Here is a 22,877-nt window from a genome sequence, read left to right as displayed (position 1 = left end):
TGGTACTGTTTTGGTGTACATGCAACTTTTTTGATCACTTTTATTACCTTTTTTGGGAAGTAAGGTGGGCAAAATTTCAATTTCCAAATAGTTTTTATTTTTTTATTTTTATGGCGTTTACCGTGCGGGGAAAGTAACATGACCGTTTTATAGATCAGGTCGTTACGGACGCGGCGATACCAAACATGTTTAGGGAATTTTTTTTTAATTTTTTTTAATCAGTGATAAATGTGTTTTTTGATTTTTACTTTTTTTTTCACTTTTTTTTTGACCCAGACCCACTTGGTTCTTGAAGATCCAGTGGGTCTGATGTCTGTATAATACAGTACATTATATAGTGTACTGTACTGTATTTTACTTACACTTTGTCTGAACAGATCTCTGCCTTTAGCACAGATCTGTTCAGCACCATGGACAGCAGGATGCCTTAGACGGCGTCCTGTTGCCATGGGAACCTTCCCCGTCTGCTCAGTACTGGTCAGAACTTCACAGACGGGGAAGGGTAAGGACGGGGCTGTCGGGGGGCTCTCTCCCTCTCCATTGGTGGGCTGCAAAAGCACTGCAGCCCCCCGATGGGAGGAGGGCGCTCCCTCTTACTGTTAACTTTTTCCATACAGCGGTCCGTACGGACCCTGCGGTTTGCGGCGATCGCCGATGGGGGGGGGGGGGGGGGGGTCACATGACTGACAGGATGCCCGCTGAATGATTTCAGCCAGCATCCCGTTCCCATTAACCCCCGCGGCGCCGGAATCTGCATTTAAAGTTAGGACGTACGGGTACGCCCTGAGTCCTTAAGGGGTTAATCAGCAGAGGTCAATCAAAAGCAAAGACCAAAGATTAGGTAGGGTTTAAAGCTGAGTGCCCAGGACACCCAGCAGATCCCCTAATGGGGTATTCTGGTTATATTAAATTGGGGAGAAGGTAACTGCTTCAGCCTGTGGTTGGCCGAATGGTTACGCTTACCTTTCTCCCGTTGACGCATGTAGATATTGGCTCAGAGGGGAGAGAAAATGTCAGTCCGGGAGGCACACAGACCAAATCCAGCAGCTGGTTATCATCACTGTGGGTGGGCCACGTAAGGAGGTCTGATTAATCTCGGATAACACTTAACTAGAGATGAGCGAATCGAAGTTGATGAAGTGGAATGCAATCCGAATTTATCGAAGTTGACGAAGTGGAATTCGATCCGAATTTCAGGAAAAATTTGATTCGCACCGAAACCGAATTTCCTCACGGTTAAAAAGGTAACGAATCACATTTTTTCCTAAAATGGCTGCTGCACGTGGGATCACCCACAATGCCATGCATGCAGCCAATCAGCAGCCAGCCAGCCCTGTGATGTCACAGCCCTATAAATAGCCTCAGCCATCTTGGATTCAGCCATTTTTCAGTGTACTTAGTGCAGGGAGAGATGTCAGCATGCGCTAGGGACAGTGCTAGGAAAGACTTCAAAACTTTTATTTTGCTGTATAGACGTTCAGGGATAGGATAGGGAGGAATCATTCCACAGTATTGAAGCAGAACAGGGGTCAGTAGGGGAGTTTACAGCCTGGGTAATAGGAACAATCCTATTACACCTTGCTGCACTGACTGGGGATCCAAATGGCCATTATACAGCTCTGTAATTCCAGAAAACAGTTCTTGTTATTGGGGTGCAAGTGCTGTTTGATACAGCCATTAACAGGGTTTATTACAAGGAAAAATGTCTACATCTTATTTGCCCTTGTGCGGTGCAGTGAGAAAATTACAGCCCTTTTTGGCGAGTATTAGTGGCAAAAAAATAATATTTTTTGCCGTTTAGTGGTGCAGTTATATGTTCGAAAGCCCTTTTTGGCATGTATTAGTTGCAAAAAATATATATTATTTCCCGTTCAGCGGTGCAGTTATATGTTCTAAAGCCCTTTTTGACGTGTATTAGTGGCACACAAAAAAGTATTTGCCGTTGTGTGGTGAAGTGAGAAAATTACAGCCCTTTTTGGCGAGTATTAGTGGCAAAAAAATATATATTTGCCGCTTAGTGGTGCAGTTATATGTTCTAAAGCCCTTTTTGGCGTGTATTAATGTTAAAAAAAGGGCTTATTAGCTGCTGTTTGGTGGTGAGAAAATTACAGACTTTTTTGGGGTGTTTTAATTTCCTTTTTATTTATTTATTTATTTAATCTAACAGTATGTCAGACAGAGAAGTGCTAGGCCATGCACAGGGGAGTGGCAGAGGCCTGAATGTTTCTGCCGCAGGCACAGGTCGCAGCGAGAGGGCTGAGCTCCCAGTGTCATCTTGTGGTCATGTCTTGACCAGCAACCCAGCGGTTCTTGAATGGTTGACGCAGTCATCCACTTCGTCCCAAGTGACATCAGTCACCCCCAGCCAAGAGTCGGTGGTTTCGTCAGACACAACCCTTAGCTGGCATGGCCTGGGAGCAGGCCCTGTGCCCTCACCTGTCTCTGTCCTTTTCTGTTCCCTCAGCCAGAGAAGTATTATATGCTGTGGGTTCAGCTCCACTATACAGCGAGGACGAGCTACTAGAGGACAGCCAGCAGCTCCTGGCCAACCAAGATGTGGAGGAGACATCCGCTGCTTCCTCCGGTAGGCGGGCAAGTAGTGATGATGAGAGTGGCGTGGGAACGGTCAGGCTCCTGACCCAGAGACCGTTGAGGAGGACATCAGTGACATGCAGACAGTACTCGATGATTATGATGTAGCTGATCGCATTTGGGAGCCGGGTGAATTAGGGGCTTCATCATCATAGGGAGAAGAGGGTTGCAGCTTGCCCGTGAGGCAGTGGCAGAGCCAGCAAGTCACTAGTGTGGCCGGGAGTCAGCAGTGGGAGGTCGGGAGACAAACGTGCCCGGGGTAGACCACCTGCTTCGCAGGAGCCTACCTGCACGGAAAGTAGTGTTGCAGGGGTTCACGGAAGCAGTGGCGGTAGCAGTCAGTCAGTGCGGAGTGTTGGGGGTAAAATCACCTACTTGGCGGTGTGGCAGTTTTTTGTTAAGCCGCCGGAGGTGAACATGGCCATTTGTAGAATCTGTGGGCAGAATGTGACGCGTGGCCAGGGTGCCAATGTTGGCACCACGGCCCTGCGTCAACAGATGCAGCATCACCATAAAGTGGCCTGGGAGAACCGTGGCTACGATGTGGTGGTCCAGCCTGCTACAGCAACCACTGCATCACCCAGTGGCATACACCCGATTTAAGGCAGTCAAGGCTCCACCACCTCAGCCGAAGGGAGCTGTCTGTGCTTGACATCTGCTGGTCCTGATGCTCCTGCTCCTCGTCAGTTATTCCGTCAGCAATCAATCACCAAAGCGATTGCCAAGAGACAACAGTATGTGTGCACTCATCCAACAGTGCAGAAGCTGAATGTGCTCCTGGCCAAGTTGCTGGTGCTGCAGTCCCTCCCTTTCCAAGTGGTGGACTCTGCACCTTTCAGAGAACTGATGGCTTGTACCGAGCTGAGGTGGAGAGTCCCAAGCCGTCATTAATTTGCCAAAAAGGCAGTACCAGCCCTGCACACATATGTAGAACAGAAGGTGGGCCAGTCCTTGAGCCTTTACGGCCCACTGGGTGAATGTGGGTCCTGCACAGCAACTTGGCCAGGTGACGCTGCTTCTGCCTCCACATTGTCATGCCGTTGGTTCTGCAACAATGTCTACCTCTGCCTCCTCATCCCCCACCGTGTCCTCAGCCTCCACTTCAGGGACAATTCACAGTGTCCCTCCAGCATACCACATGTGTAGGGCACAGCGGTGTCACGCTGTTCTGCACCTAGTTTGCCTGGGCGAACAGAATCACACAGGGTAGGAACTGATCCGTGTCCTTCATCAATAAATCGAATCCTGTCTTTCTACGCGACAACTCAAAATCAGAACCATGGTGACCGACAACGGGGAAAAACATGGTGTCGGTGCTGCGTCAAGGAGGGCTGAGCCATGCGCCCTGCATGGTAATAGTGTTTAATCTGGTTGTCAAGTGGTTCCTGAAGTCTTCCACCTATCTGCAAGACATCCTAAAAATGGCCAGGAAACTTTGCATGCACTTCCGCCACTCGTACACAGCAAAGCACACCCTCCTCGAACTGCAAAACAGTATCCCTCAACATAGGCTGATATGCGACGTTTCCACCCTCCATATGTTGGATCGACTATGCGAACAGAGAAAGGCCATAAACGATTTCTTGATGATCCAAGCGGGCAGTAGTACGCCCCTGTCTAACTTTGATGTCAGCCAGTGACAGCTCATGCGTGACACCTGCCATTTGCTAAGGCCCTTTGAGGAGGCCACGTTATTTTTTTAGTCACCAGGACTACGGGATGAACAACATAATACCACTGCTTCATGTCCTGGAAAAGATGCTGGTAAATCAGGCTGGTTGGGACTGGAGACGTGGCGCCTAGATCTCACTGCCACATGAGCCCTGTGGGGGATGAACTGGAGGAGGACATTGGAGCACAAGCAACGTGCAGCGAAATGGGTGGTTTTTATACACAAGTGACAGGAGAGGAGGAGCTACAGGGCGATGAGGAAGACGAGGCAGGGGACCCAGACACACCGTGGCAGTATGCAATGGAGATGGAGGCAGGGAGTTCCTCCGAGTCACTTGCACAAATGGTCCGATGTATGTTCACTTGCTTGCGTAGTGACAGCCGAACTGTCACCCTTCGGCAGAGGGATGACTTCTGGCTCTCCACCTTGTTCGACCCTCGCTACCGGTCAAAAATGGGGGCCTTTTTATTTGTTTTACACCCGCTGAGAGGGAGAACAAACTGAACTACTATAGAGACATCCTATGTAGTCAGTTGGCTGATCCCTGTCTGCGCCAGCGTCCATCCTCTCGCAGGTCTGACTGGGAGGGGGGGGCCCCTCTTCGCTCACGTTCTTCTGCCTTGGCTGCTGTGGCAGGGTGGGGTGGGGGATAGGAGCAGTTCCATCAGCAGCAACTTGAGTCGAGTTGCTGATGAGCAGCTTTCTTCACCCACCTAGTGAAGAAACTTCTCACCAGCAAGAAGCTAGACCTGGAGCAGGACCTAAACCAGCAGGTGGTGGCATACGTGGACAGCACCCTGCCACCCCACATTGAAGATCCGCTGGACTACTGGGCAGCTAAACTGGATTTGTGGCCGCGAGTGGCAGAGTTTGCCCTGCCCGGCCAGTAGTGTGGCATCAGAGCGGGTGTTTAGTGTGGCGGGGACCATAGTTGCCCCAAGAAGAACTCGCCTGTCCACCCAAAATGTGGAGACTAACCTTTGTCCAGCCACCCACCAATGCCTGATGCATCAGACTAAATCATCCATGGTGCCACACCAACACTTTTACAAGAGACCGGTTTCTTCTAGCTACCTGCCTCAGCTACTATCCTGATGCTGCCATGTGCTCCTTCTTTCATCCACCATCTACAGCTGGTACTGGTATTGACACCCACCTCCCCACTCTGTGGTCTCCTGATTCTGCTTCCACCTCCACACTATGTCACCTTGCCACTCTGTGGCCTCCTGATGATGCTGCCACCTCCACACTCACTGTGCTACCCTGTGGCCTCCTTCTGATGCTGCCGCCACCTCCACACTGTCATTGTGCCAGCATCTGATGCTGCCGCCACCCTGTGGCCTCCTACTAATGCTGCTGCCTCCACACTCTGTCATTGTGCCTATCTGTGGTCTCCTCATGCTGCTGCCATTGTGACCTCCTCCTGATGTTGTTGCCACCTCCAGACTGTCATTGGGCCACTCTGTGGTCTCCTCATGCTGCTTCCACCTTATCACTATGTTATAGGACCACTCTGTGGACTTCTCATGCTGTCCCCACCCTCCCCACTTCATGACTGGGCCACTATTTTGCCTTTCGGGCAGCTGACATTTATTTGACCCTTCTTCTGATCTCTCAGAAGGAAGGAAAAATGAGACGTACAAAGGATCCTGTCTATGTAACAGCTGTAAAGCCTGCATGACATAGTCCCTATTTTGCATCAGAATTGGCTTATGATTTGGTAGCTAAAAGCAGGAGTGGGTACAAAACACAGAAGACATGCAAATAATCAGTCATCTGTTTTGGATCCACTCCTGTTTTTTGGGCTTCAGCAATACTGATGGACTACTGACCAAATGCTGACTGAGTGAAGGCGGATGCTCCACAGACAGGATCTGTTTTTTGGGGGTTATTGTTCTGATGGATCAGAGGAAGGGCAAAATAATCAGAGACGTCGACACAAACTTACTGCTGACACCCTCTCCACTCTACTTATATAAGCGTTTAATAGAACATGTTCTGTAGACATCTATGTGGAATCAGCTGCTGACGGGGTAAAAGGAGTGCGCTTCTTCTTGACGCTAACATTGCCTTGTAAGACTGAGTTCATAAGTGAGTTATTTGGTCAGCTTTGGCCCCGCAACTGCCGAAATAAGCAGTGTGCAGTGATTCTAAGAGCAACGCCTGTCATCTGCGTGTCATATTGACTCACAGTATTGTTTCACTACCACAGCAGACTCCCCATGCGTGTTACTGCAAGGCACAGTGTTCTACACCACTATAAAGGCTCCCTACAGCCAGGAAATAGCCGTTTAACGCAATTCGCCGCAAATAAATTTGTATCTAATTGAATTGTTTAGAAAAAACGGCCGAATAGAATTTTTCAGAGATTTGCTCATCTCTACTTTTAACCTACATTTCTGTCATTTTTAGATATTACAATTTTCTCTCTATTCTGTATAAAAATCTCCCAAGGCATCTCTAGAAAAGTATACCTGTTATTGTGGGGTGACTTCTCCTAACAGGCTGTCATGTGTATACAGTATTCATGTAATAGAACGCTATTTCTGAACATTATATGACGTTTATTCTACATTAAAGGGACTCTGTCACCACTTTCTAACCCCCCCCTTTTAAAAGTATTGTTATCTCCATGGCGCCCCTGTGATTACAAAGGTGTTGTTAGAAGATAAATTCGCCGTCTCCTTTTGATAAAAAGAGCTTTTATCTAACCTGTCAATCTTCTTGATAAGGTGCCCAGGGCGTTTCTGTTGGTCTCAAGCCGCCGCCGCTGTTGGTGCCCAGCTCCTCCCCTGATGCTTTCAGCGCCGCCTGAATGTAATGAAATACGCCTCCGGCTCTCGCTCAGTGCCCCCTCCTCCTTTTCAAAGATCCCGCGCGTGCGCACAGGCCTGTGCCTGATGCGCCCGTGCGGACATTTACAATCAGCCTCATTGAGCGAAGTGCGCATGCGCGCACTTCGCTCAACCTCCTCATCAGACGAGCACTGCAGCCGGCCGGCTGCAGTGCTCGTCTGATGAGGAGGTTGAGCGAAGTGCGCACATGCGCACTTCGCTCAATGAGGCTGATTGTAAATGTCCGCACGGGCGCATCAGGCACAGGCCTGTGCGCACGCGCGGGATCTTTGAAAAGGAGGAGGGGGCACTGAGCGAGAGCCGGAGGCGTATTTCATTACATTCAGGCGGCGCTGAAAGCATCAGGGGAGGAGCTGGGCACCAACAGCGGCGGCGGCGGGCGGCAGCTTGAGACCAACAGAAACGCCCTGGGCACCTTATCAAGAAGATTGACAGGTTAGATAAAAGCTCTTTTTATCAAAAGGAGACGGCGAATTTATCTTCTAACCACACCTTTGTAATCACAGGGGCGCCATGGAGATAACAATACTTTTAAAAGGGGGGGTTAGAAAGTGGTGACAGAGTCCCTTTAAAGTCCCTAATTTTACCCTGGGCAGGCTCCATCTCTGGAAGTTTTTCATGAGCTCATCTCCAGCATGAGCCGAGACTAGTTGCTATGATGTATCACATACAAAGCACACAGAGAGAAACTGCCATAGCACTCTCACGTATACAGACAACATACCTGTAGCACAATATGCAGCAGTAGTGAACAGTAAAAAAAAAAACTCAAAGGAAGCAGCAGTAGGGTCTCTTTGCCTCTACAACTTTCTATAGTCTTTTATGGGTAACCACTATAACCACATTCCTAAGTAAAGATGAAAATTCTGTCTCCTCTCTGCCTCATGGTCACAGATTTTACCAGTGAACGGACAGTGCAGAAGGTGAGAGGAGGGGAGTTTGGTATTAGTTCTGTAATAGGATTTATTACAAAGTTTTTAAACACCATGTGTACCATTGATTTATGGGAAGAAAACTGAAATAATGCTTACTGTCTCAAGCCATAGCATATATTCTGACATGTTATACAACACCGACTTTCAGTATTGGTGAGGTTCTTAACTCACATACCCCGGCTAACAATTCACTATGGAATAACTTTTGTGGACATGCCTTTAAAGGGGTTGTTCAGTGCTACTATACTGATGACCCATCCTCTGGATAGGTCAATATCATATCAGCATGGGTCTGACTCTGGGCACCCCTGCCAATCAGCTGTTTTAAGAAGTAGAGATGATCACTGCTTCTGCTTCAAAATTACCAACACATCTTTTCCTTTGTAGAGGCAGTGCACTGGAATTTCAACTGTTCATCTCATTGACTTGGGCAGTTGTAAGTACACTGCATTACTGCTCCAAAGAAGACTGCGTGCAAGCAATTTTGAAGCAGAAGCAGCGCTCACACAAGTACAGCTACCTGCTGGGGTGACAGGAGTTGGACCCCTGCTGATCTGATATGGATGAACTATGCTGAGGATAGGTCATCAATATAGTAGCACTGCAGAATCCATTTATCATATTCCCTACAATTACTATGGCAAGAGTTCCCCAGGAAAGATTCCATAAGTCGTCTATACTGACAAATTGCAAGAATCGTTTATTGTTAAATACATTTTCATTTTATTTCGGGAGAACATCATACATTATCGCCTGCAAATAGGTTGCATATTGTAGAGGAAGAAGTTTGGCAGTATAGAAGAAACATACATCTTACCATAGAGGGCTTACACATCTAGAGAAGGTTCTTGATGGCAAATTATACTTCGTTCAGTCAGTTCTGTTGCGTGGTATTGTGGCAATTTTAACCGTTTCTTTTTTTTTAGCCATTAGGGAAATTCTTTTATTTTTTTTTTTTTTTAATTTATTCTAGAATCTTATATTAAAAAGCAAAAGGGCAGGAACATACAAAAATTGACACACTGTTCAGAGCAGCGGCCCATGCACAAAAATGTATTGTGTGCTACGGTTTATAAAACTCTTAGATAATTCAGAACATGCATAAAATTCCGACCTGGATGAGGAATATGTACAATTTGTAGAGTATGGTAATGAGAGGGGAGGGGCGGGTAACCTTAATGGATTCATGATTCAAGTGATGCCGCAAAGATGAAAAGGTAAAATGTCAAAATATATACCAAAAAATACAATGGAAATCAGTACATTTCATTTGTGGAACAAAGTTGTAAATTGTTGGAGTTCAAAACATAGCAAGTCCAGCAAATATCAAAAGAAATGAACATGCAGTCTTGGATTTACAGTCACTAATGCTGTAACGGTTGGGCAGAGCAACTTCCTTATGTTCGGCAAAGGCTCCGCAAAGTCTGTGCAGAAATAAGTGGAGTAGGAACCCTGCAGCTACGCGGTCTTGTGATCAGCCAGAGAAGCAACTTTAATACTCACAATAAACTAAAAAGTATTAATAACATCTATGTAACCTATAGATGCAGTTCCTGTACATCATAGGTTTATATATTAAATATCTGCAAAAAAGAAAACATGCATACACAAAAATACAATGCCAAGCTTTACAGACTTGATATGAATTAAAATTTACTTTAACAGAATGTACATTGTCAATTAAAAGTACCCTAGAATGAACAATCATGATTTTTTTTAATATATATTTTAATCCTTTTTGAAAATCTTTTTTTCTTTTATATTTTAAAAGGGATAAAAAAAAAAATAAAAAAAATCTCCACAAATTTTGGGCACAAAGTATTGAAATTAAATATCTGTTTGATCTGTGTTCAAGTAATAAATGTTCCTATGTAGAAATCTTTCCGGAATCCTTAAAACTAAAAAATACAGTGAATATATAATACATAATCAGCGACATCTAATGAATACACCTGAGGTCAGCACGCCAAGGAGAGCCAACGGTTATTTTGGCATTGCGCTTTGTGGGGGCTCGCAAAACGCGTTCCCGCAGCCTCGGTATATGTAAGACGAGTCTAATCTCTTAAAGACATTTAATAAACAAATGTCTTTTTCAATAAATAGCGGTCTTAAAGGGATGTACTTAAACTGATTGAAAAGAAAAAGAAAAAAAAAAAATCTAGCTAGCGAACAAAAACAGATTTCCATTTGTAAACGTAAGTGTCGACAATGATAAGCGCGAGATGCTACACTAGATGTGCTTTCATGAAAAACAGCCCAATGCTTTCCTATGATTCAAAGGCCATCAGCAGGCAGGTTCGGGACTTGCCCGTGTACGAGTCCGGATCTGTTAATTTGGAGTGAAGTTTACACAGGAATCTGCTGCGTTGCCCAGGACTTTGAGTGGCCTTTTAGGAGGTCTTCTAGTGCCCCGTGGCTATTGAAGCTGTTCTATCACAAAGCATGAATCTAGGACTTCTCAGGCAAGGTGTGAGTAAACCTGGACATGGAGCAGTCACTGGGCGTTGTTGTTGCCAGTCCCGTTATTTTCCTTGGCATTTGTGTTTACTGAATTAATACCGTCTTGCTGCCTGGCATCTTTCCTGGGAGGCATCCTTTCGTTGATCCTGTCTAATCCCTTTGCTTCTTCAAAGCTGCAGATTTTATGTTGTGGAGAGAATCCTCGTATTGCTTCAAATGCAAACAGGAAAAGTTAGTTTCGATTCATGACTGCGGAATTTAGGTAAGGCTACTTTCACAATAGCATTAATATTTCCCAGTATTGAGATCCGTTATAGGGTCCCAATACCGGAAAAAAAGGCTTCCGTTTTGTCCCCATTCATTGTCAATGGGGACAAAACGTAAATGAACAGAACAGAATGCTCCAAAATGCATTCCGTTCCATTCTCATACCGGAGAGCAGCATGCTGCGGTTTGCTTTCCGTCCTGGGATGTGAAGCAAGATGGATCTGTCATTACCCACAAGGCAAGTCAATGGGCACGGATCCGTTTTCTCTGACAATAGAAAACTGATCTGTCCCCCACTGACTTTCAATAGAGCTCATTACAGATCCGTCCTAGCTATGTTAAAGATATTACAACCGGATCCGTTCATAACGGATGCAGATGGTTGTGTTACCAGTAACAGAAGCGTTTTTGCTGAACCCTGCCGGATCCAGAAAAAACGCTAGTGGGAAAGTAGCCTAAGCAAACTGAGCAGTCTCTCACATCTTATTTTATTCCTCCCGTACTGTTACAGCGACATGCTTCAGCAAACACTGTTACTAAAGTGCAGGGATCAGCAACCTTCGGCACTCCAGCTGCTGTGGAACTACAACTCCCAGCATGCACACTTACCCGGCTCTTCTTGTAACTCCTATAGAAGTGAAAGGAGGGTTGTGGGAGTGGTAGTTTCTGAACAGCTGAAGTGCTGGAGGTTGCTGATCCCTGTTATAGTGCAATGGGAAGGTGTGAACTCAACTGCAGTCACTCGTATAACGCTCATGTTATGCATCACCTCAATGGTGTTTGTATCCTGTGCATTAAATTCAAGTTCTAGTTTTCTCAGTAATTTTGGGAAACCATCACTAGTAAATATGGCCTCTACTGTTATGTGTAGACTATAATGATGTGATAAATATAGGAATAAATAGGAACAAATCTGCAGTGGATTATACAATCCCATATGTGCTGCAGATTCTTGGTGTACATTTCACCCTATGGCAATGCAAAGGGCAAAATCCACTTCCAAATCCTGCATGTGTTTGGTGCAGATTTCCATGGCGACTCCACAATATCTCATATGCTACGTGAGATTGTAGACTTCGATATCTGTGTTCTAAAGTAAAACACATGCATAAATGAAGGGCAAAGGGAGAGTAAACCCAGAGTAGAAAATCATATTTTTTTTTTAAAGTAGATGATAAAGAGCGGCAAAAATCATTCATTTTCAAATGAATGCAAATGTTCTGGATGGTGTCAGAAGTGGGCATACATGACAAAGTAACTCAAATAGGGGGCAGGGTATCTGGTCTAGAAATGATAACAGAAAAAAAATCCAAATATTTAAGGTTACATATTTCATTATAGTTTTGTTTTTTATTAAATAGAACTAACTGTAAGGAACACTGTACATACTTATACCAGCTTGCAGTATAACGTTACTTTCACACATGCGTCAAAGAAATCCAGCAGGCTGGCAGAGTTCTCCGAATTTGGTAGTCATAGAAAAGCCTGCCGGAGTTCTTAGGATTCGGCATACCCGGACTATAATGGGATGTGGCACAGATTCGAACGGAAAAAATTGTTGCACGCAGCAGGTTTCTCCAACCGAATCCTGACACTTATGCTGGGGAGCATCCCATTATAGTCAAGGGGATCCGGCAGGCACAATCCAAAGATCTCAGGAAGGCTGTTCTAGCAGAGAACAGCCTGTGAGAATTATTTTATCTGGTATAGCCGGATAGTGCCATGTGCCTGCTGGATCCCCTTGACTATAATGTCATGTGGCAGGGATTTGGACGGATAAAATAGTTGCACGCAGCGGGTTTCTCCAGCAGAATCCTGGCACATATGCTGAGGAGCAGCCAGATCTCTGCTGCATCCCAATTATAGTCAAGGGGATCCGGCAGGCACGCAGCACTCTCCGGCTATGCCAGATCCAAATATCTCAGGAAGGTTGTTCCAGGAGAAGATAGCCTGCCGGAATTCTTTTACGTGACATAGCCGGAGAGTGCTGCGTGCCTGCCGGATCCCATTGACTATCATTTCTTTGATGCATGTGTGAAATTAACTTAAGCGGACCCTAATGATATTATGACCTAGTCCACGATAATACAGCCATGCTCCATTCAATTAGCTTTATTTTAGCATAACACATATTGCACGACTGCTTCCATTTTCTAGAAGTCCCCGCCAGAAGGTCTATGTTTGTATAGCAAAAAACCCTGGCATGGCCAAGACTCATTCCAAGAGTTACATTTCTCACATTTTACATCTGAAACCTTGATTTAAGAGTTCACAACAGTTTTTACTTCCATTAGGCTAAAACAGAAAAGTTGTGCAAAAAAATAAAAATAAAAAGTTACAGAATAATACCTTGCACCACCAGAACAGCTGTACAACCACATAAAAGAGGACTGTACCATGATTGTGGGTCATGCATAAATTAAACCAAGAGAAGAAATGGATCTAGAAATAGCAGATCTTTCCTCCCGTCACACGACACAGAACGCAAATGCACAAAAAGTTCTAGTGAGGTGTACATAAAGGGTCAAAGAAAAAGAAACAGACCCAAGTTACTCTACAAAACCATGCCACAAGGAAGAAATAAAAAAAGACGGGTAACTACGCTGGGGTACACAAGAAGGGGGACGGATCGATAGAGAGATCCATCTCTGGTTGTGCAAGTTAAAACTGGGTCAGAACCACACATAACAGTTGACTCCCCAACCCCCAGAAATCTCTGCCGGTGGCAAAGACACTAAGCATACCTTTATCAGCCTCAATTGCCTCAACTGTGGCTGTACAGAAGTGAGCAGATGCATGCAAAATGAATGAAAAAGATGAGAAGTGTAAAATCGATAACAAAAAAAAGGCAATGACTAATTCTGTAGTTATACACCGCCACCCCAAAGTATGGTTCATACATATATTCACTTTCTAATACATAGCAGTTCAAAAAGCAAATTGGTTAGAGTTAGCAATGTTCAGTTTGACAGCAAAAATGAGAAAAAGGAAAATGCACATTACATTAATCCATTAGGTGAAAGAAATGAGTATTTAGGAATGTCTATGGCATGTTGAAACAAAAGGTAACAACCTAAGGGAAAAAATGAAGCTTCTTTTACTGGTTACTATTGGGGATGAACGAATAGACTTGGTCGGTGGAAGTCCGACACCCGAGACCCCCGTGGATCAGCTGTTTCAGAAGGCAACAGTGCTCGAAGTAACGCCGCAGCTTAAGCTCAAGCTTTTCCTAGGCCATGCGATGTCATGTTCATGAGTCACCTGACCTAGGACCAGCTCAGCTCCATTGAAGTGAATGGGGCCGAGAGCGATACCAAGCACAGCCGCTATACAATGTATGGCACTGTGCTTGGTAAGCACGGAGAAGGCCGTGGTGCTCACAGAAACGGCGATGCCTATTCTAAAAGGTGATTGACAGGGGTGCCAGGTGTCGGACCCCACCTACTGATGACATATCCTGAGGAAAGGTCATCAGTATTTAAGTCTTGGAAAATACTTTTAAATAAAGTAAATTATGACTACATCAAAAGGTGGCAGGATACATTTAATTTGCTGCTGTAATAGAGGAGACTGGCAACATACAGACATGTAATCCTGCCAACAAATAACACAGGATAGAACATACAGGACTAGAATGCTACATGCCACCGCCTGCACTGTCACATGTGGTTGTTCTCCATTATGGACAGACCACTGTTCAATGAACAAGGCAAAAAAATAAACATTGCTTCTGGAAGAAGAAATGGTTAATTGGGTCTGAGTAATTAATGAATGATCAGTTTTTCATTACTAGATGCCACTGGGCATAACTTTTCTGCTTGATTGCATATGCGCATTTTACAAGGAGACAGGTCCACTAAATATCTCATTCGTCCTCATGTTAAAAATAAATAAATGAAAAAAATGGCAGTGTGCTTTTCTTTAAGAGGGGTCAAGAGGCCCAAAAACTGGGGTGTCAGAAGGTCAACTCATTCTTCACCACAGCATAATGGCCACTTAAGTGACACATATGATATAACACGGACCCATGACAGGGTCATCTGTGTATATGGGTAAGATAGTTTTTAAGGCTCTAACAGCTTTAAAATATAAGGAAAATACACTTGTGCATCATTGAATTTTTTAAAAATAATATAAGGGTATGGTCGCATGTGACCACGCCACGCTCACCAGCAGCAGCCATGACTGCACAACTTTGAGGTAAAGAACTGGGGCGAACATTTGCCATCAGTGGGGGTTGCTTGTCTGAAAGTGGCCAGTAGTACCACGTGACCGCACCGTAAAGGGTGCAACAGCAGTAGGGTCTCTTCAATTTGAATAAGACATTGGCGCAGATTTAATTAGACTGGCATGTCATATGGGCACTGGAGTAAGATGGCATCTTAATACATTTGGTGCACCTTCCAGCTGTCTGTGCACCAGAAACTGATCTCTAATACAACAAGCTGGTGAAGGTTTAATTCTGCCCTCGTCTGTTTCTTTGATGCTAGATTATCAGTGTTTGGGGTTTTGGATGCCAGATATAAGGAACAGCACTGTATTCTCTTTATACTCATTCACTATAAAGACTAAAGTATACACCGGTATTTTGTCTACACTTGTCCAACCTTACACTACCTAGGAGTTGGCTTAATTTGCAATAAAATGCTGGCGTCTGTTGGTACTTCCTAAGCTATGCCCCACTGTCGAGCGAGGCACAAAATAAGTATGAAACACACAATAAGTGTACGCAAACCAGTTTTTTGGCACAAATTAAGCCAGTATTCTGCCGCATTTAGCTTAGTAAATACTCCCACATGTCTATTAGTTAAAGACCAGAGAGACATTTCACCATCTATAACTGAATTATTGTTAGAGCAGGTAAAGATTCAACATGCCAGAAGAACCCACGTCTTAAAAGAAAAAAAAAGGAAAAGGAGGGGACACAGACAGGTTACCTTACAAAGAACACACGACATAGCGCCTCTGCCCACCCAACCAGGGCACATTACTTTTATCCATCTTAATACAGAACTTCAGGGGCACATGATGGGATTAGTCGCTTCGTTACTATGATTTTAAAGGGAGTCTTTCACCTAAACTGAGCATTAAAGAACACTAACACCATGATCTGCATTATAGTCCCCATATTGAAATGCTACTTAACGTATAGCTGTCCGTTGCTTATTCTTGCTAAAAAAAAAAATGTTTTATTCAGGGGCGGTGTTCAAGCGGCCGGTGCCCAGGCCCCTCGTCGCTTTTCATATGAAGCCCCTCCCCTTTCACCCCTCTGGCCCGCCCTGCCAGTGCCGTTCACAAGATTCGCCGCACCTGCGCACTTTATTCCCCATTACGGGCAGAGGCACAAGGCCGGCTAGATGTACGGGCCGACACATGCGCATTAAACGCTCTTGTGCCTCTGCCCATAATGGGGAATGAAGTGCACAGGTGCAGCGAATCTTGTGAACGGCGCTGGTGCTGAATTTCTGCAGAACCTAGGGCGGGCCAGAGGGGTGAAAGGGAAAGGGCTTCATATGAAAAGCAATGAGGGGCCTGGGCACCGCCCGCTTGAACGCCGCCCCTGGGCACCTTCAGTACCTAATTAACATATTAATTAAAAGAGTTTTTTTTGCGAAAATAAGCGACGGACAGCTATACGATACGTAGCATTCCAATATGGGGACTATAATGCAGATCATGGTGTTCGTGTTCTATAATGGTCAGTTTAGGTGAAAGACTCCCTTTAAATTGTCCAAATTTGCTCATTATTCAGTTTGTTTGTTTCTAATCATTTTACCAGAATCAATCAAAATCATTCAGAAATCGCTTATAAGTTTGTACCCTGGTATGGATGCCTAGTACTCATTGCAGAGCACAACTGTGAAATGCGCTAGCATCAGCTACTAAGACAGGAAGTGAAAAAGCATTAGGACTTCCCAGCATGCATTATGTGTAGGGTTAGATAGAGAGCGAGTTGGGCACCAGTCCAGCTGAAGTACACCAAACCGTTTGTCATTACCACTTTGTAAAGTCTGCCGTCCTCCAGCCAGCACCCCGCTGGGCAGCATTCCAGTTGGGGTTAAACCCTTCAGTGTCAGAACACTTTCACTTTCCTCCCTGGGAGACAAAAGACAGGAAGAACACTTGTCAGGAGGGCATGAAAGCCTGGATCACAGTATGAATACAGTAAAGAAATACAGAAAATCTTTAAGACATGATCTATGTAGCAAGCAAAGTGCAAACAGAAGGGGTGAAGAAAAAAAAACAAAAAAAAAACACACATTCTGCCTTATACAACTGGCAGTCACCACATGCTGCAACAGCTTCAGAACTGAGAAACAGGAAGGAGAAATATTTAACCGGTTTGCCAGGCATTTATGACGGATAATTTCACTGATGATATGGGGGTTGGGAGGTGCTGACCAAACTACCTGTTTCACTAAAACAGAGATGAACAGACCTGTGCTGAAGTCAAACAAGGGTCCTTGTCAATATGGTACAGGGATGGCACAGATGGCATTGAAATTACCAGTAGGGTAAACTGATTACTGCTCTTAAAGCGACCGGGTAGGGTGGGGGTTGGGGAACAAACTTACGGATCTAAGCTCAGGTAGTCGAGTAATGGTCATCACCACGAACCACCCAGAAAGCTATACAGGTAGTACTGGGCTGTTTACATTGGCCGAAATTTGGGCCAATTTTTGAGGATGAGTGCTTGTAGAAAAAGTCTGTGTAAAAGGTGCTGGTGATTGATCATATCTTTTGGCTGGTATCTAATATCATTGTTTTTGGGCAGAAGGCCGTCTGCCCTAACGGTCTCATCCCAATACAGCAGAGGTGATTGTTGCATATAAATACAACCCTCATCTCCGCTGAAGATCAGGGAATTATCAAGGGAAATGATTTGTTCCCAATAATTGCCTGAAATATTGGACTGTGTAACAGGACCTTTATTCACTTGATGTACAGGAAGGTTATTTCCTGTACGGGTTTCCAGGCGGCTCCCGACAATCGCTGTACAAGCGATATAACACCAGGGATCCCCAGAACCACAAACATTCTGCTGGCAGTGCATGTAAAAGGTTATTTTATACCCTATTCGCAGACTCTGGAACAAAATCTGTGCAGACCGGGGGAAGTCCACAGCATGTTTGTTACTGCTGACCAATCAGCAGACTATCAGTATTTTTAAAATCTACAGCCAATTTGGCAAGTGCAAATCTGAACAACCTAAGTATACCCTTAGGGCTTATGCACACGGCGGTAGTTTTGGTCCACGTGATCCACGTTTTTACAGACTGGATGGGCACCAATCCATCTCGATGGGGCAGCAAAAGATCCAGACAGCAAACCTGTCCATTCCGTGGCCCCACAAAAAAATAGAGCATGTCCTATTCTTGTCTGTTTTGTGGACATGGATAGGACATTTCTGCAGGAGAAAAAAAAAAAAAAAAAGGCGTCAGCACTTGGCCAGTATCTGTGTTTTGCGGATGGGATACAGTCGTGTGAAGGAGGCCTCCCTTGTGGATTTCACCCTTTGCAATGAATAGGGCGAAATACACAGCATGTGACTATACACTTAGTAGTATGTGGTGTGCTAGGATGAAAAGAACCAATACGCTCTCCACGATGTGTTCTTCATAGTCTCAGTGGTGCACTTTTTAGGTTCTTTCATGCCATCAAACCAACAGCTAGCTTTCCAAGCTGTACTCCATAAACCTTTGGTGTCCATAAGGCTTTGTTCTTGACCGCGTCGGTGGCTTTCTTAGGAGCCTCCATTCCAGATTTTTGTCATCAAAATGATGCACCCAATTAAATGTCAATGGGATTCATCAAGTGTCATGGCTTCTGTCACAAATAGAAGCTAAAACACAGATGTAAAAAAAAAAAAAAAAGCTAAAAGTTACACCGATAAGGCTGTAAAAATGTTGAAATAAACGTCTCTGCCATTGTATGTGCTATAAACCGACAGCTCTCGGTTCTTCAGCGGACGGCATACATTACATAATTTTTGGCAGATCCTGACAATTTCAATGGGATCTGACAAACTCAAGTATCATAGCAACCCGACTGTCCCCCAAAACCTAATGTCTGCGGGAAAACAAGGATCATGCATATTTGATGCCAACATATGCAACATTGTCCTCCTCAGGAGAGATGTGCTGCCAACGCTATCTGGCAGACGCATCACCTCTCCCTATAGCAGTAAACATACATGCTTGCCCAGTTTGAGGGCGCATGTTAATTACCAAGCCAAGGATTGTTGACAGTATATAGCCAGCTTAAAGGGACAGGTAAAATCCTCCTGTCACAGGTAGACAATGCTGTTTACAGTATTAAAATCGTATAAAACTGTAAAAAATGTGTCCCAATCGTCTGAATAAAGAGGGGTTCAACCCGGTAAATGAACAGGAAGGTCAAGAGAGTTTCTTCTGCATTTACAAAGCAAAAATAAAGCACAAAGTAAAGAAAGGATCCAGAAGAGGAGGCATGCAGAGCAAACTGTCAGGATGTGCTGCAATCCATACCCAAGATGCAATCCTGAGCATTGTACCCACCCATCAGCTGCACGGCTCTTAAAGGATCCATTCAGGCCTATTACAGGCAGTGGCATGCTGTCTACAGTATTCCCACGACGCATCCCAACACATTCCAAGGTAAGTAACCCAGGAAAAATATACCAATGTTGTGGGTTAGCTGCTCCCATAAAACAGTTTTAATGATTCAAGTAAGCTTTAATTCTATTTACTTTCATTCTTAAAACGATTTAACATGTGAGAAAGTCAAAAGTAAAGTACGTCATCCTTTCTTAAAAGCATGCAGCAGAAACAGCATTAAAAAAGTAATCTGACCTATGTTGCACGTGATCATGTACACGGCTATGGTGCCATAAGAGTAACACACAATGAGATTAATAAAATTAGTGAAAAAATTATAATGAAAATAGGAAAACAATGCAAATACATAAGTGACTGAGAAAACAAAACAAATACTCATTATATTTGATTAAAGGGGTTCTGCACTTTCATTTAACTGATGATCTATCCTCTCTGGATAGATCATCAGCTTCTGATCGGCGGGGATCCGACATGCGGGGGTCCCGGGTGTCGGATCCCCGCCGATCAGAAGCTGATGATCTATCCAGAGGATAGATCATCAGTTAAATGAAAGAGCAGAACCCCTTTAAGTTATTAGGCATCTTTGTGACCTCCATTACTTTGGGGTGCTGACATAAAAAAAAAAAAAAGCTGTCTTTTCACATCCCTTTTAAAGGATCATTTCAAAGAAAATGTTTACAGTGTTCTCTCTAGTGCAAGGCCTTCTAATGAATGGCTTGTCTCATCAGCACGACTTCTTCACCTGGAGGGGACTGTCCGCTGGTAGCAGTGACCACACATTCTCCGACCTAAAGCCAAAGCAGAATGTCTGCCCTTGCTCTGTCAATCGGAGAAGCTACGCTGACCAGGAAATTGTCAGGGCCGGGCTAAAATGTCTGGCCCTGTCAATCTAGTGGCATGTGGCCACTTCTTCACCTGCGGAGCCCCTAACGTGTGAAGAAGTCCTGCTGATGAGACAAACTTAATCGTTCTAATTAATTAATCTTTAGTGAAAAACACGGATGCATTCTTCTAAAAACCGAGGTTGTGCTTGGTATTGCAGCTCAGCTCCGCTGAAATTAAGGCGCCATAATACCATACACAACCTGTGGACAGGTGTGGTGATCTTTCTGGAAGGAAGTATTTGTGTTTTCCTAACTCTTGACAGCCCCTTCAAGCCTGGAGCCCTGCTGTATAGCTACATTTACAACATAAGGGTATGGCCACACAGAACATCATGTTGCAGAAAATCAACAATTAATCTGTGGCAAAACCGTGTCACGGATTTGGATTTCTGTAAGAGTGAAATCTGTGGCAGAAATCTACAGTGTAAACGTGCCCGCTACGGATTTAAACTCTGCACCACATGTCTAGTTATGTCAATGATTTGTTGTGGATGTTTCCGCAGCTTATGAATAGAATCTTCTAAAATCGTGTCCATTTTGCTGTTACTGTATAGTGTTGCAGATTTTCTACACACAAATACTCTGCCACGTGCACACGCACCCTTCCGACCTGGATGCCTGCAGCTCCCACTAGAAGGATCTCATGACAATGTTTCCCAGAGGTGTCAGAAGCTAGATCTAAGGAGATGTCAGAAAGGTCTTTGGCCCTGACAAGACAACCGTTTTAAGAAATGGCACTAGGTGCATATAACCTAACCTGTAGAATGTCAAACTATAGGCTGTCCTTTTGAATTAAAGGGGGTTGTCCTATTAAGGCAACTTATTCCCCATCCACAGGATAGAGGATGTGTCTGATCAGCAGACGTCTGACCGCTGGGGTCCCTGCCGGTCACAAGAGTGGAGGCTTGTGCTCCCTTGTTTGAATGCAGCGACAATCACACAGGCATATCCGCCACTCCATTCATGTCTATGAGGCAGCCAGCTAATCACTTGTACTCCGCTATATCCAGCAGCACACATGCATGATTACTGCTCCATTCAAACAGGGCAAATGGCCCCCACTCTTGTGACTGGCAGGGGCCCCAGTGGTCTGACCCCTGTCAATCAGACACTTATTCCTGTGGATAGGGGATAACCCGTCTTAGGACTCATGCACACGACCATGTCCGTATTGCGGTCTGCAAAATACAGGCACCTTCCTGTGCAATCCCCATTTTTCTCACTTCCGTTATTAGAAATGACTATTTTTGTTCGCAATGTCTTTCACTGCCTGATTAGGCGATTAAAAAATGCCTTTATTGCAAAACTACAACTCGCAGTATGCCTGGACAGCCTACAGCTACTAGGGCTTGCTGGGAGTTGTAGTTTTGCAACAGCTGGAGGGCCCCAGGCTGAGCATCCCGGATCTATAGCTATATTGCGCCTGATGATCCACCACAACTGGTGGCTAAACGTGTTGAGAAGATCAGTGCTGTTGAATAGGGGGTAGAATACTGCTGAAGGAACATAGGGCGGCTCCTCTATACCTCTAACTAGAGTCCAATGAGCCTATACTTAGCCGTCCACTATCACCGTTACAGGTGTCTTTCCACTAAAGGAGTGAGAAGATGCACCTGTATAGCACTCGCTGTGATCTTCAGCTGCCCAAGCACAATACTACGTTGCTGGAGTTTGTGAGGTATCCCTAACACGTTGCGTGATCAGAGTAAAATAAATAACCACACTGCAGATAAGAGCAGTGGGTGGTCTATAAGTTAACCCCAGTATCCTTCTGCCTGTGAACAAATACTGTGTAGGGGATGTTAGCCCCCCTTTTTTAGTGAATGAATCCAATAAAGGCATTTTTTGTTTTATTTTTTAATTGTCTAATCAGGCAGTGAAAGACATTAGCTACGTAGATGGAAATTGACCCTGATAAAACTGTCCTCTGAAGTGATACTGTCCGAAATATGGACAAGAATAGGACACGTTCTAAAGTTTACGGAATGGACACAGAGATGCGGACAGCACATGGACAACATCCGTGTGGTGTCCGTTTTCTATGTGGACCCATAAAAATGAATGGGACCATGTGCAATCCGCAAAAAATGTGGATCGGATACGGATGCAAAATACAGTTGTGTGCATGAAGCACACATGGGACAACTCTAAAGAAGTGTAATATAGGATATGTGAATAAAAGGGTTTTATGGAACCTCTGCAGATTAGTTACTGGCAAACCTCTATGGCACCTATGGTGTCAAAATAACATTCACTTGATTTTAATATTTACACAGCGTCGGAAGAACACTACCACTTACCTGAGCACAGAGAAGACTCTTGCCATCTTTCCAATTGCCCGGATTTTGTTCCTGATGATTTCTTTTCGCGCTGCAGCTGTACCTACTTTCAATGGAATAAGAAGAATCTCAAGCTCAGGAATGGACAATTCACAGCAAATCTTACACAAACTGTAGCACACCACCACAAGCTTTTTAAAGTTTGTAGTTACAATCTTTTTTGGTTAAGTTCACTGATAACAGCAAAATGTAAAACAAACCAGAGCAAAAAAATAAATAAAAAAGACCACTGGACTAAGGGTGGTGATGGTGGGTTTCCAAGCTTGCTGTTAAGAG

General features: G+C 44.6%; 1 protein-coding gene across 7 annotated transcripts in view; it reads right to left on the bottom strand.

Moving 5' to 3' along the window:
- Positions 1 to 8,965: 8,965 nt before the first annotated feature.
- PPP3CB (protein phosphatase 3 catalytic subunit beta) overlaps positions 8,966 to 22,877 on the bottom strand; it is an 81,699-nt gene continuing 67,787 nt past the window's right edge. For 3 of the 7 annotated variants that reach the window (XM_040438772.1, XM_040438776.1, XM_040438773.1), the window contains 4 exons: positions 22,563 to 22,647; positions 16,780 to 16,877; positions 13,526 to 13,555; positions 8,966 to 10,724 (listed from right to left, as the gene is read on the bottom strand). In XM_040438772.1, coding sequence (XP_040294706.1) covers positions 10,549 to 10,724; positions 13,526 to 13,555; positions 16,780 to 16,877; positions 22,563 to 22,647 — 389 coding nt within the window. In that variant the 3' untranslated portion in view covers positions 8,966 to 10,548. The remainder of the gene's footprint in view (positions 10,725 to 13,525; positions 13,556 to 16,779; positions 16,878 to 22,562; positions 22,648 to 22,877) is intronic. The other 4 variants (XM_040438775.1, XM_040438777.1, XM_040438774.1 and 1 more) reach the window with 3 other exon arrangements.

Source organism: Bufo bufo, chromosome 6, assembly GCF_905171765.1.
Source record: "Bufo bufo chromosome 6, aBufBuf1.1, whole genome shotgun sequence".
NCBI classification, from domain to species: domain Eukaryota; kingdom Metazoa; phylum Chordata; class Amphibia; order Anura; family Bufonidae; genus Bufo; species Bufo bufo.
Note: the sequence above shows the minus strand (reverse complement) of the source record. Positions and strands in the feature narration are given on the sequence as shown.